The 12,151-nt window shown below is 46.8% G+C and overlaps 1 protein-coding gene across 4 annotated transcripts in view; it reads left to right on the top strand.

Moving 5' to 3' along the window:
- SPAST (spastin) overlaps window positions 1-12,151 on the top strand; it is a 589,145-nt gene that overhangs the window by 346,459 nt on the left and 230,535 nt on the right. For all 4 annotated transcript variants that reach the window (XM_078649093.1, XM_078649092.1, XM_078649091.1 and 1 more), the window contains one exon: window positions 6,328-6,403. In XM_078649093.1, the coding sequence (XP_078505219.1) occupies window positions 6,328-6,403 (76 nt within the window). The remainder of the gene's footprint in view (window positions 1-6,327; window positions 6,404-12,151) is intronic.

Here is a 12,151-nt window from a genome sequence, read left to right as displayed (position 1 = left end):
AAATAGTGGTTGGCCATTTTCCTTGGGAAGTCTGGCATTGAAATCACCGCCCAGACAGATTCCGATCAGTTTATCATACACATTCTGGTTTTGTAAATTAATAATAAACTCAAACAAATTAATAACATTCATGTCAGGTAATGTTATAAAATCATTGTTATAGAAGTTAATAAAACAAATTGATGCCCCTTGTGTATAAATCGTAGCTTGGAAGTTATCATTATTTGTCACAAGAGACTTTATGCTCCCACCTGCTGAGATGTTAATCCAGGTTGAGAGTCCACCTTGGGCGGCCTACTTTAGGGCTCGGTACAATACCGTTAAGACATACGAAACCTTCTAAGAATAGTTCCTTTGTGCACCATGTTTCCTGGAACATTAGGATGTCATATTTTTGGACTGTGTTAACCCAGTCTGTGGAGCATAGTTTAGAAGCTAGGCCTGCAACATTCCAGCTAAGCACCTGCACGTTTGAATCGTCTATTTCAGGGGTAGCAACGACTGGAGGATCTAACAAGGGTCCAGTGATAGCAGGTGCAGCTGGTGTTGGAGAGAGAGACAGTCAATCCTGACTGTCTAAACCAGACAAAGCAGAGAACCTGTTATGCATGGTGTGTGGAAGGATAACAAAGGTGTTTGGGCCCAGGGTTGGTTTATAGAAGAAACCTAGGGGCAGCGACCAAATGAGGGTTGGGGAGTTGTTATTAAATTCCTGTGCTGACAGTAATGATTTTACCAATAACGGTTGTCTAAAATTAATAACAACGCAGTCCCCTTTGATGTTCTTTTGTGAGGGTCCTACCCAGCCCACCCTGCGCACCATTAATATCTCACTAGCATTTGCCACCCTAAGACCTTTGTGTTTAGCTAGCCAGTCGGCGCTTTTGTTCTGCAGTTGGTCCCAAGTCTCGGTTTGGTATTTTCTTAAAGGGGGAACTCCTGCTAAGACTAGAACATAGGGACATGCTGCAGGTGGTAGGTTAAGAACATCACTCCTGGGCTCTAGGAGCGGCCCTATATCATGGTTGTCTGTAATGGAGGTGGCACTCAAGGTGTTGGGCCGCAAGGGGGTCAAAATTGTGAGATTGTTGGTGACAGGAGGGTTGGCTAGAGGAGTATTGCAATACAAGCTGTTGCTGTTGTTAATGTGCATTGTGCATAGTGAGGTGTTCTCACTTTGGATAGATTTAGGGGGTACACTTTCTTTTGCTTTACCGCTCATTCCACTACCATTTTTAAAAGGGGAGGATATTGAATTTGAAATTTGTTGTTGTGTGTTTAAGTTCACTATGCCAGAAGGTTTTGGATTCTGACCCCCCCCCCCCTGATTTGGTTGTGTCTTTGGGTATATTGGTATGTGTATTTGATTTATTTATCAAAGCCTCCAAAAGATCTAAACGTTTCAAAAGAGCGTTAAAGGTTTTAAAGGTTTTATCCACCAAGTTTTTCATGCGTTCATATACCATGTCCACTATAGTGTCAGTTAAAATGTCAGCAGGTCTGATGCGAGTTGTCGGGGCTATTGTATGCTCAGTTTGCGTATGAATAGAGTGAGTAGGACCTTCTGGTGGGGTCAGATCAACAATAGTGTCAATTGTGACATTAGTAGGCTCCGTATTTGCTGTGATCGCCGGGGAAGCCGTGCCTTGTATCCATGAACTCAGGGCTGTGCATTGTGGTTTTGAGTGTGATGGTTGTTTCCTCTTGAAACTGATTGGTTTGGCCAAAGTTCTTTTTCTTTTATCCCCTGTTGTTGGATCTGGAGAGACATCTTTATTTGGAATAATGTCCTTTGCGGGGGTCATGGTTTGATCTTCCGTGAAGACTTCATTGTCCTCATTGCCCTCATTGCGCCGCTGGGGCTGCTGGGGCTTGTGGTACCCGACCGGCGTCCTCGTTCGCCGCCGGGACCGGGACCTTCCAGAATGCTTAGATGACTCTTTTGGCGGTGGCGGTGGCGGTGGCGGCAGCAGCGAAAGCAAAGCAGGGACAGAGCACCAGGTAAGTTTGACTCCCGCGTTGCGGGAGCCCTGCACACTTTTTAAGCACTTCCTGGCGCTACGAATGAGCGTGGGCGCCACTGGGGCTGCTGGGGTTTGTGGCCCGATTCAGCGTCCTTGCTCGCGGCCGGGACCAGGACCTTCCAGAATGCCTAGATGACTCTTTTGGCGGTGGTGGCAGCAGCGGAAGCAAAGCAGGGACAGAGCACCAGGTAAGTTTGACTCCCATCTCTTCAGCTGAGGTACAGTTTGGGAGTGAGTGTACTTTTTTGCTTTTCTTCAAAATGTCTGGGTCTAAAAAAGGGTTGTTTAGGCCCTGCAAGTCTTGTGGGAAGTCCAAGCTTTACTCTGAGGACCCACATAAGGCATGCCTGTATTGTCTGTATCCGGACCATAAGCCCAGAGACTGTAAGTACTGTCATACTTTCTCTTCAAAAACCCTCAAGGACTGTGAGGGAAGGCTGCTTCTCTTGCTACAAAAGAGGAAGTCTGCTAAGGAATCAGACTCTGATATTGAGGAGAAGCCACATACCACCTCCAAGAAAAGAAAGGAAGAAAGTTCTTCTTTTTCCTAAAGAGATTCTAAGAAATCCAGATATCATAGTAAGAAAAGAGGGCTAAAAAAGAGAAGCCTGGGCCCTCTTAAACACAGCAAATAGCTTGCTCTGAGCCTCCATCGGCGCCACACACTCCATTCAAAGAGGTTTCTTCAGGAAAAATCCGCTCGTCGATGGCATCGTCGACGAGACACTCTCTGTCTACGACCTCCGTCTCTGGCAGATCAGGCATGCCAACGGTCTTGTCAGCGACTTATACAACGTCGAAGGTCAAGACGATAATGGCCATAGGGCCATCGAAGACGGAAGTGGCGGTTTCATCGTTAGCGGCAGCTGTAAGGCCATCTCTGTCGCGAGAGCTTTGCCGTACATTCTTCTCTTACACTTTGTCTTGAGCCACATTTTTACTGGTGTGCACTTTTTCACACAGACAGTCAATTGTTCATGCTTGAGGTGTTCGGCATTGTTAGGTCCTGATGAGGCCTCCATTTGCTTTTGGGGTCGAAACGCTGTTGACACGTATTTTAATCGAATTACCTTACAGTCCCTAGCATTGTGTTAGAAGGCTATCAATACTCTGTCTATAAGTACTTGTGGTCATTAGGTACAAACTGAAACCTACAGTATGTCACAAACTGTCAACTTTTTGTTTTAAAGATTAGGATCTAGTTCACTTGGGGTACAGAGCACACTTTTTGGTATACTTTACTACACAAAGTGCATAAAAAGTAAAAACCCTTGAAGTTCTTTGTGTGTATGATTTTGATTTTCCCTCTTTCAATCCTTTCCTATGAGTATATGCCATTGAGCTCTATAATTATCAAATAATATGCATATAGTCCACAGTAACCGTTGTTCCTTGTTGTATAATAAATAGAAAGGGTCAGGCTTTGACACGAGCATCTACTGCACGCTGGGTCTCCTCGACTATAACTCCCTGTGATGTTATGTAACCGTTCTAATGTTCTCTGGCCCTCTCTCTAAAAGCGCTAAGAGACCTGCCGGTGATTACACGCTATATGTAAATGTAAATGTAGTTGAGCTTATATAGCGCACAGCTACCCGCAGTGGGTTTCCCGGCGCTTGCTTAGGGAACCCTTCCTGATATTCCCTTGTGAGATAGCAGTGTATCCACAGGGTGAAAGTCAGGCATCCCGCCGCGAGGGGTCGTTGTGGAGATTAAGCAAGCTATTGCCCAGAGTCGCAGAGTGTGAACCCGTGACTCGAGGAGGCACCGGGGCGAGAATTATCGAGTCCATGGAATTTTTAGCCCAAGACCCGTCGAGGCGGGGAATTGAACCCTGGACCAGGACCGATCTCAGCTTCCGGGTCTGCCGCCTCTAACCCCTGAGCCACACTTCTCCACATACAAGAATAAACTAACATAACATAACATATAATTTTCTGCCATAAGAAAGCAGGACACCTGCTTGCGGCTAAAGTCACAGCTCATTCCACCCGGCAGGTGGCAGAGCCTTCAGCCCTGTTTGCCGGTGTGCCTTTACCCGACATCTGCAGGACAGCGACGTGGGCAAAAGTGCATACCTTCACGAGCATTATTGCCTGTATTCATGGCGCAAGGTGGATATAGCGATTGGACAAGCGGCCCTGCGACGACTATTCGCATAAGGTGTGCCTTTTTTTGTTAAAGTCTATTTTTTTTCGTATAGTACTGTTTGGTGGTTGTCTCTTTTTCTGCATTTACAGTGTCTGCTTCTGAATATTATTCTCAGTTTTGAGTCGCATGGTGGGATGGTTCACCTTCTTCCTGCCTCTTTGATACTTAAAAACTGCTTACTATTCCGATTCAAGCATGTGAATCTAAAAAAGATACAATACTAGAGACAAAACAAGTTACTTACCTGTACACTGTGGTTCTCCAGTATTCATATCTTTTATAGATTCATATGGGGCCCTCCGTCCTCCCCTTTCAGGTACACCAATACCTCTATTATTATTCTAATTGGACTTGTGCTCGAAATATGAGGTATGGTGGCCCTGTAGGGGCTGGATACTTTGGTTCTATACTCTGATTGGCTAAAGTTTGGATGTTCTAAAATGATGTTAACTGGTTACTGAATACTATTACATTTCAAGGGGAATTAAGTTAACAGCTAAGTACTGCTATTTTACTGTTACCGTGGGACTCCCACCATGACGATGGGGAAGAATCAAGCATGTGAATCCATAAAAGATATCAATACTGGAGAACCACATTGTACAGGTAAGTAACTTGCTTTTTCCTTGGAGCATGGTTAAATATTATGGATGGTGCTTTCTCTTCCAGGAGTTTATTTAACAGGTCTTTCTGGATTTGCCAGTTTGGCAATCACCAATCTGGCAATGGAATAAATGCTGTTCCGCGCTACCGGTAGGAGCGCCTCGCGTTGGGGGTAGGTTTTTCCACCCTGGCTGTTCGTCGCTATAGGTATTCTACCTTCTCGAACAGCCCCACGGGAACAGACTGCGGGGCCCTTCAGGGTTGTTTTTTAGGGTTTCCCCTCTAGAGTAGGACCTGTTGGCTTGCTCCCTGATTGACCTAATGAGGTTGTATCTTTTACTTTTAATTTTTACCAATATTTTTACTGTGTAGTACCCAACACTCGAGGTCCTGAAGAATTGCCAGACAGGCATGAAACATGTCGACCTTTTTTAGAGGGTTGAGTCAGTCCACTGTAAATTAAGCAGTTCCTTTCTCCCCTCCCACCCTTTTAATAAGGGAGTCAGCCACCCGAATAAAAGTCCCTTGTGGACTGACTCACCTCCTTTTAAACCTCACGATTCCCTCACGACTACACTTTCACCAGACCCCTCACACGCACTCAAACCATTGGCTGGAACAAAAGATCTCCAACAAAGAGCGCCTACGGCGCCCGTCAGACATTGCAGCGCCAGTCTGACGAGGAGCAGGAGACCAATAATGAAGCATGACACCTAGGTATCTGGGTGTGTGAGGTCCCCTAGTTCCAATAAGGGAACACCCTGTTCCCTGACTTTGTTTTGTCTCCATATTCCCACACCTCCTTCCTTATCTATCTCCGGGGAACTTAGTATTCTTTTTGCTTACAAATGGAATAAATGAACCATATCCTAATTTCAAACTTAGGTTCACTAACTTAAATTCTTGCACGTTACAGCGGTATGGCGACTTTCCAGGGTGAAAGTGGTTTGCAAAATTATTTTCAATGTTCCAACACAAGCAGATCCATTCGACTTGTCTACAAACTGTACTTTCCAGCCCCAAATCAGACCAGCTTAGTGCTCTGAATACAATTTCTAATTAACTTTAAATTCTTTCAAATTACTTATTTTTATTGATGATGAAAATGTTTACTGTGTTTGCTCTATGTCAAAGTAGTTTCCTTTTTAAATATGATACCATAGAGGTACTTACCAGACTGTGACACATACTATCTTCACTAGATTTTGAAGTTAACCTGTGTATGATGGCTATTTTTTTCCATTGGCGCTATTTTCATACATGGGAGGGGGAAGGGAGATTTGACCATCATATGCTATATTTATGATTGCACTTTCTTTAAAGATCAACTTGTCTGTCTCTGTTGGTCACTCCTTGCAGTTAATTGTAGTGATGGATAGGTGAATTGCAGCAAGGAAGATTGTATGTGGCAAATGATTTAGTTGATATTTGACTTGAACGTTGAGTTCCCTGGTCTTATACTTAAATTGTTAGTGAATGCATTTGGTATTGAGCACCGACAAGTTCTATTTGGACTATTTTAACTAATCCTTACCATATTTCACCTTAGGTTGGAGAAGGGGAGAAACTGGTGCGAGCACTGTTTGCAGTCGCCAGAGAACTTCAGCCCTCAATTATATTCATAGGTAAGAACTCATTGTGGGAATTACACTCCATTTCAGAAAAGGGTTTTTATTTATGTGGAAAAAATATTTTCTTAATGTATAATTAACCGGCCTTAAAATCTGGTATTTGGAAGTGTATTTTTTTTTATAGTTCGAAAGTAAGAAGTAGGTTACCACCAGGCCATTATTATGCTGGCATGACTGGTATTTTATTTTCGTCCTGGCCGGTATAAAAAGTAGAAAAATCACCTAAAGCTGGTTATTTTTTTTTTCCTCTTATCAATACGTTTTTAAAATAACAAATATATTCCAAAAGCACTTTACAATGTGTGGCTTGAGGGGTCAAGATGGCAGACATGTTTTGATAATGTTTCTGGACTTCCTCTGCTATCCTATTCAATCATTTCACCAGAAGCGCACCTCAGACTCTAAATAAGATCCCTTCGAGATTCCAAATACAATGTCAGCAAACAGTGTGGAGGCTAAGAAGATGCTTATGGTATTGACGAGGACTGAGACGCATGGCCCAGACAAAAAACTGGCTGCTCGGATGGATTCCCAGTAAGCCCGCCCAAATGACAGTGAACCTCAAACCGAGTACACTGGTCGAGATTTGGCGGTTTCAGCAGATGGAGCAAAGTTGTCCCCGGGATGACACAGAAGCCTGAAGAGGGTGGTCCATACTTAGAGTCCCTGCGCTGAGCGGGCCGCCCTGAGTCTTTGCTGTTACTAGGCTGGTGGTGTGACATGCCTTCCAGGGAGCTGCTGGACTCTGGGTAGGCGTATAGATACCCAGATGGAGGTGCAAGGCCTCCCTGGCGATTCACACGGTTAGGCCTTCCCAGGGTAAGGAGATGTGGGGGCCGCTGAAAGTGGACCTGCGTCCCTATTCCCCTGCCTCCTTTTTGGGTTTCGCCTGCCGAAGGCTGCGCTCTGCGCAGCTATTCGGCGCAGGTGAAATCCTTTGTTGACAATAAGGACTTCGGGAACGTCCCCCGGCTCTCATTGGCTAGCTCCATAAATGGAGGCTAGCCATTGGGTGCCGGATCTGTCCGTCAAGGCCGGACCAGATTCGGGGGCGTTCCCGAGATTTTTTCCCTGGGCGGAGTTACGTTTTTTCCCGTTCCCTCCCCTTTCCCGCCGTCCGTGTCCTCTCCCGCCCCCCTCCCGCCGTCCGTGTTCTCTCCCGCACCCCTCCCGCCGTCCGTGTTCTCTCCCGCACCCCTCCCGCCGTCTGTGTCCTCTCCCGCACCCCTCCCGCCGTCCGTGTCCTCTCCCGCCCCCCTCCCGCCGTCCGTGTTCTCTCCCGCACCCCTCCCGCCGTCCGTGTTCTCTCCCGCACCCCTCCCGCCGTCCGTGTCCTCTCCCGCCCCCCTCCCGCCGTCCGTGTTCTCTCCCGCACCCCTCCCGCCGTCCGTGTTCTCTCCCGCACCCCTCCCGCCGTCCGTGTCCTCTCCCGCCCCCCTCCCGCCGTCCGTGTTCTCTCCCGCACCCCTCCCGCCGTCCGTGTTCTCTCCCGCCCCCCTCCCGCCGTCCGTGTCCTCTCCCGCCCCCCCTCCCGTTCGTGCAACTCGAGTCAGCTGTGCCCATCAGCGAAAACAGGCAAGAGAGAGACTCTGAAGGGTACAAGCCCTCACTGCTCTCCCCTCTGCTCAGGAGAAGGCGCCGCTTAATCTTTCCATCACCGGCAGACCCCTCAGTGAGGAAAATTTTACTGCGCAGATGCAGTGTTACTACCACCGCTCCCCGGCTCAGGCGCTGTGAAGAAAACAATTTCACCAGTGCGGAGCACACTTCACTACTCCCCTGGCACCAGCGCTGCTTAAACAACCGACTGCGCAGGTGCGATACTGTCTCCACGGCTCCGCGATCCAATAAGGAAACAACATTGAAATGTGAAAACTTTTCTATATTTGATTGTGAAGTGTACAAAATATTATAATATTTGAGCGTTTTTTGCTGTATACTTGTTTATGTATTTTTGTATACTTTTGTGTATTACTTTTAGGTCCAAAGCATAGAAACTGCTTTGCCTGGGTGCCCACAGCTTCGAATAATGACTCCGTGAGGCCCTTAGCTGCCACAAATGATTCAGTGAGGGTCCACGGAAGACAGGAGGTTAAGAACCACCGATGTAACCAATTGGGAGCCATTCTCTGGAGCAGGACAGAAAGAGGGGGGCGATTTTTGAACTGGAGAGTTAATTAAAAGGGGCCGGAAGTGCGGCCTAAGTGGGCTTTCATTGTCCCGAAGTGCGCCTATTTAACAACTTCTCTGGAAATGAACTGGCTAGTTAATGTATAGGCTTTAAGACCAATAGGCATCGCGCTAACGGGTGATAACCAATCTGTTCAATGTATAGTTGGGGGATGGGGGATCTGAAGACGGGAGTTTCTAAAGGGAACAGTTCTCTAGTAGGGAACTCTCCAGTGGTTTAAGCACAAGAAAGGGGGCGCTGTCTCGCCACATCCCCACATTCCCATTTGCTTAGGGATTTGTGTAGGTGAATAATGCTGTGAAACTGGAAATCTGTGGAGTCCTTACCGGTTGAAGCCGGAGGGGATCGGTCCTGCGCGAAGGGGGGTGCGGGCTGGAGGTGTTCGGGCTCCGTAATATGCCTGGGAAGAACTGCATTCAATGCCTTAGACATCTGCTGGGGTCTATCCTGAATCCTACAGTGTGATTCTTTTACGTTTTCAGATATTTTAATGTCACTTCTCTTTCTCTCTGATTATATACAGCATTCGGTTACTCTTTTTGTTCGTTAAGATCACTGCCGTGTTGCATTGCGGGTCTTGCATGTTTCACCTCTGCTGTGCGGGCCACTTGGAAATGTGTGTGAGTCCTTGTGCGGTGCCCAGAGGTGTGTGTACGTGTGCCTCTCTTTGTGTTTGTAAACCTCCTCTGCTGCTTGTAATTGCTGGCGAGCTGGAGACATCCCCTGCGCACTGACAGTACAATGTTTCTGGGCAGGACGTTAGATAGTAGGTACTGGCAAAAAAAAGAGCAACGCGCGTTCCATATACCATCAATCAATCTACCGGTAAAGGACACGTTGTGTACAACAGCTGAGAGCACAAGCAAGCGCCTCGACGCCGTACTACCGCTAGAAGTAAGGACACACACAAATATTGATGCCAGAACACAAAGGCTTTCTTCTCTGCTGGTAGCCCGTCTCCAACACCCCAGCCCTCACCCCCTCAGTGACAAATGTTGCCCAGAGAGACACAACACGTGTTTGAAGCAGGCATCGGCGCTATTCGAGCACAGGTGACAGTGGGACGACGCGGTGCCTCTCTAGGACTGCCTGACAGTGTTTACTACTGGAATTAGCTTAGAAATGTGACGTCACGGGTTCCGATGCCGGCGGGGCTGACTCATCCTGTCATCTTCCGAGGTCGAAAAGACGAGCATTAATGCTTCGATAGTAAAACTCACGCCGCAGGAGGCAGCTCGCTGAGTGCTGCGAGAGGTGAATAATGCACATCCTTAGCATAAGAGCTCGCGCTGGAGCCCTGTTTGCAGGTGTCAGACGAGGACTCGTCTCTGCTCGGAGCAGAATCAAGGCTGAGCCGTGAGCGGGCCATGCGAGCCCGAGGGCCTGTCACGCGGAGGATGATGTGTTAGGAAGTCCTATTAGTTTGCACATGGCATATTGCACTATACCTCTTTCTCGGAAAAGCCTTGGATACTGTTTTGTCTTATGCAGGGCAGGTCTTCACTCTTTTCACATTTATGAAATAATATAGTTGTCATTGTTTTTTAAATAATTGAAACTCCACTCTGACTGTAGTATCCATCGTTTTATCTTAAGCGAAAATGTATTGTATGATTCTTAGTCATGTAATGGGTTTACTTCGTTTAAACAATGGAACATGCATTAATAAAGTCAGTACAGAACAGGTGTAAATGGGAAGACGTGAAGCTTATTGGCGCCTTCCGGTCAATGTTTCTAATGCGGATCAAATTCTTCGAAATTGGTTAATGCTACTTAAAAAACACAACAGCAAAACGAAAATAACATTGTAATGCAGTAATAATAAAAAATATTAGTAACAACAGAAATAATAATGATGATAATAATAAAAATAATAATATTAATAGTAATATTCGTAATAGTAATGCCAGTCATAAAATTAGAATAGCGATAACAATACCAATAATAAAAAAATTGAAGATGATGAAGAAAAAGACTGCTGTGAAATTTGAAATATAAAAAGGGAAACCTCAGACAGACGGGGGCCTTTTAATTATTCTAAAGAGGTTCTTCCTCGTTTGATGTGCATATGCTAAATGTTCTATTGAAAAGAGAAGTCGTTTTTAAATCGCATTTTAAGACCTTGATATTGTTCTAGTAAGGAGGCATGGGACTCTGCTCAGTGGACAAACTAACACACTTTGTAGCAGGATTTCGACAATAACGCTTTAGTCACTAACATTAAAACAAGGATTTACTCGTGTCTCGCGAGAGTTTGTATGTCCGAAACTCCGCGCCCCTGCGCCTTCTATATGACGCGGCCGCCCTTCCAGCCGCCATTCTAGAATCAAATGTTAGACCCGGAGGAATTGCTCTGTTTTTTACACTTTTCAAAATATTAATGAAAGTCGTACTTTTTAACGGCCTACTCAATTGTTTTATTTCCGTCTCCATGGTCTGAGAGGATTCAAAAAGAATGTTTTACCAAATTTGTTTCGTATGAATGTTGTATTGCAGTTGTTTCTATGAACTTGTCAGTGCACTTATTATGGAAGCATTATAACTCCAGTGTATGTAATGATTATGAATAAGCGTCGATGCTCCCGGGGTTTGTCATTTTAGTTAGTTACAATATAATTCCTTATTCTTAAAAGTGCTTTGGTTTTAAATTTCGACTTATTCTTAAATCTGCTTTTATTTCATAAAGAATTGTATTAAGTTCGTAAACCATGAGAATTGGTTTGATTGGATAAAATGATTCCCGTGTGCCGCTTGTTCCCTCGTTCCTTTTTTCACACGGAAATCATGTGCAATTTTCTACTCTCGGGTGTTAATATCCGGGCCGCAGTCCTCTCTACCTGTTAACGGATGAACCGCGACCCTCTTCAGGGTGTTTACTCATGGACGGCGCCCACCTCAGGGTATTGACGCATGGGAGGCGCCCACCTCAGGGTATAGACGCATGGACGGCGCCCACCTCAGGGTATAGACGCATGGGAGGCGCCCACCTCAGGGTATTGGCGCATGGGAGGCGCCCACCTCAGGGTATAGACGCATGGACGGCGCCCACCTCAGGGTATAGACGCATGGGAGGCGCCCACCTCAGGGTATTGGCGCATGGGAGGCGCCCACCTCAGGGTATAGATGCATGGACGGCGCCCACCTCAGGGTATAGACGCATAGACGGCGCCCACCTCAGGGTATTGACGCATGGACGGCGCCCACCTCAGGGTATTGACGCATGGGAGGCGCCCACCTCAGGGTATAGACGCATGGGAGGCGCCCACCTCAGGGTATAGACGCATGGACGGCGCCCACCTCAGGGTATAGACGCATGGACGGCGCCCACCTCAGGGTATAGACGCATGGAAGGCGCCCACCTCAGGGTATTGACGCATGGGAGGCGCCCACCTCAGGGTATAGACGCATGGGCGGCGCCCACCTCAGGGTATAGACGCATGGATGGCGCCCACCTCAGGGTATAGACGCATGGACGGCGCCCACCTCAGGGTATAGACGCATGGGAGGCGCCCACCTCAGGGTATTGACGCATGGGAGGCGCCCACCTCAGG

This window comes from Lissotriton helveticus, chromosome 6, assembly GCF_964261635.1.
Source record: "Lissotriton helveticus chromosome 6, aLisHel1.1, whole genome shotgun sequence".
Classification (NCBI taxonomy): Eukaryota; Metazoa; Chordata; class Amphibia; order Caudata; family Salamandridae; genus Lissotriton; species Lissotriton helveticus.
The sequence above is the reverse complement of the archived record's forward strand: the minus strand, read 5'-3'. Positions and strand labels throughout refer to the sequence as shown.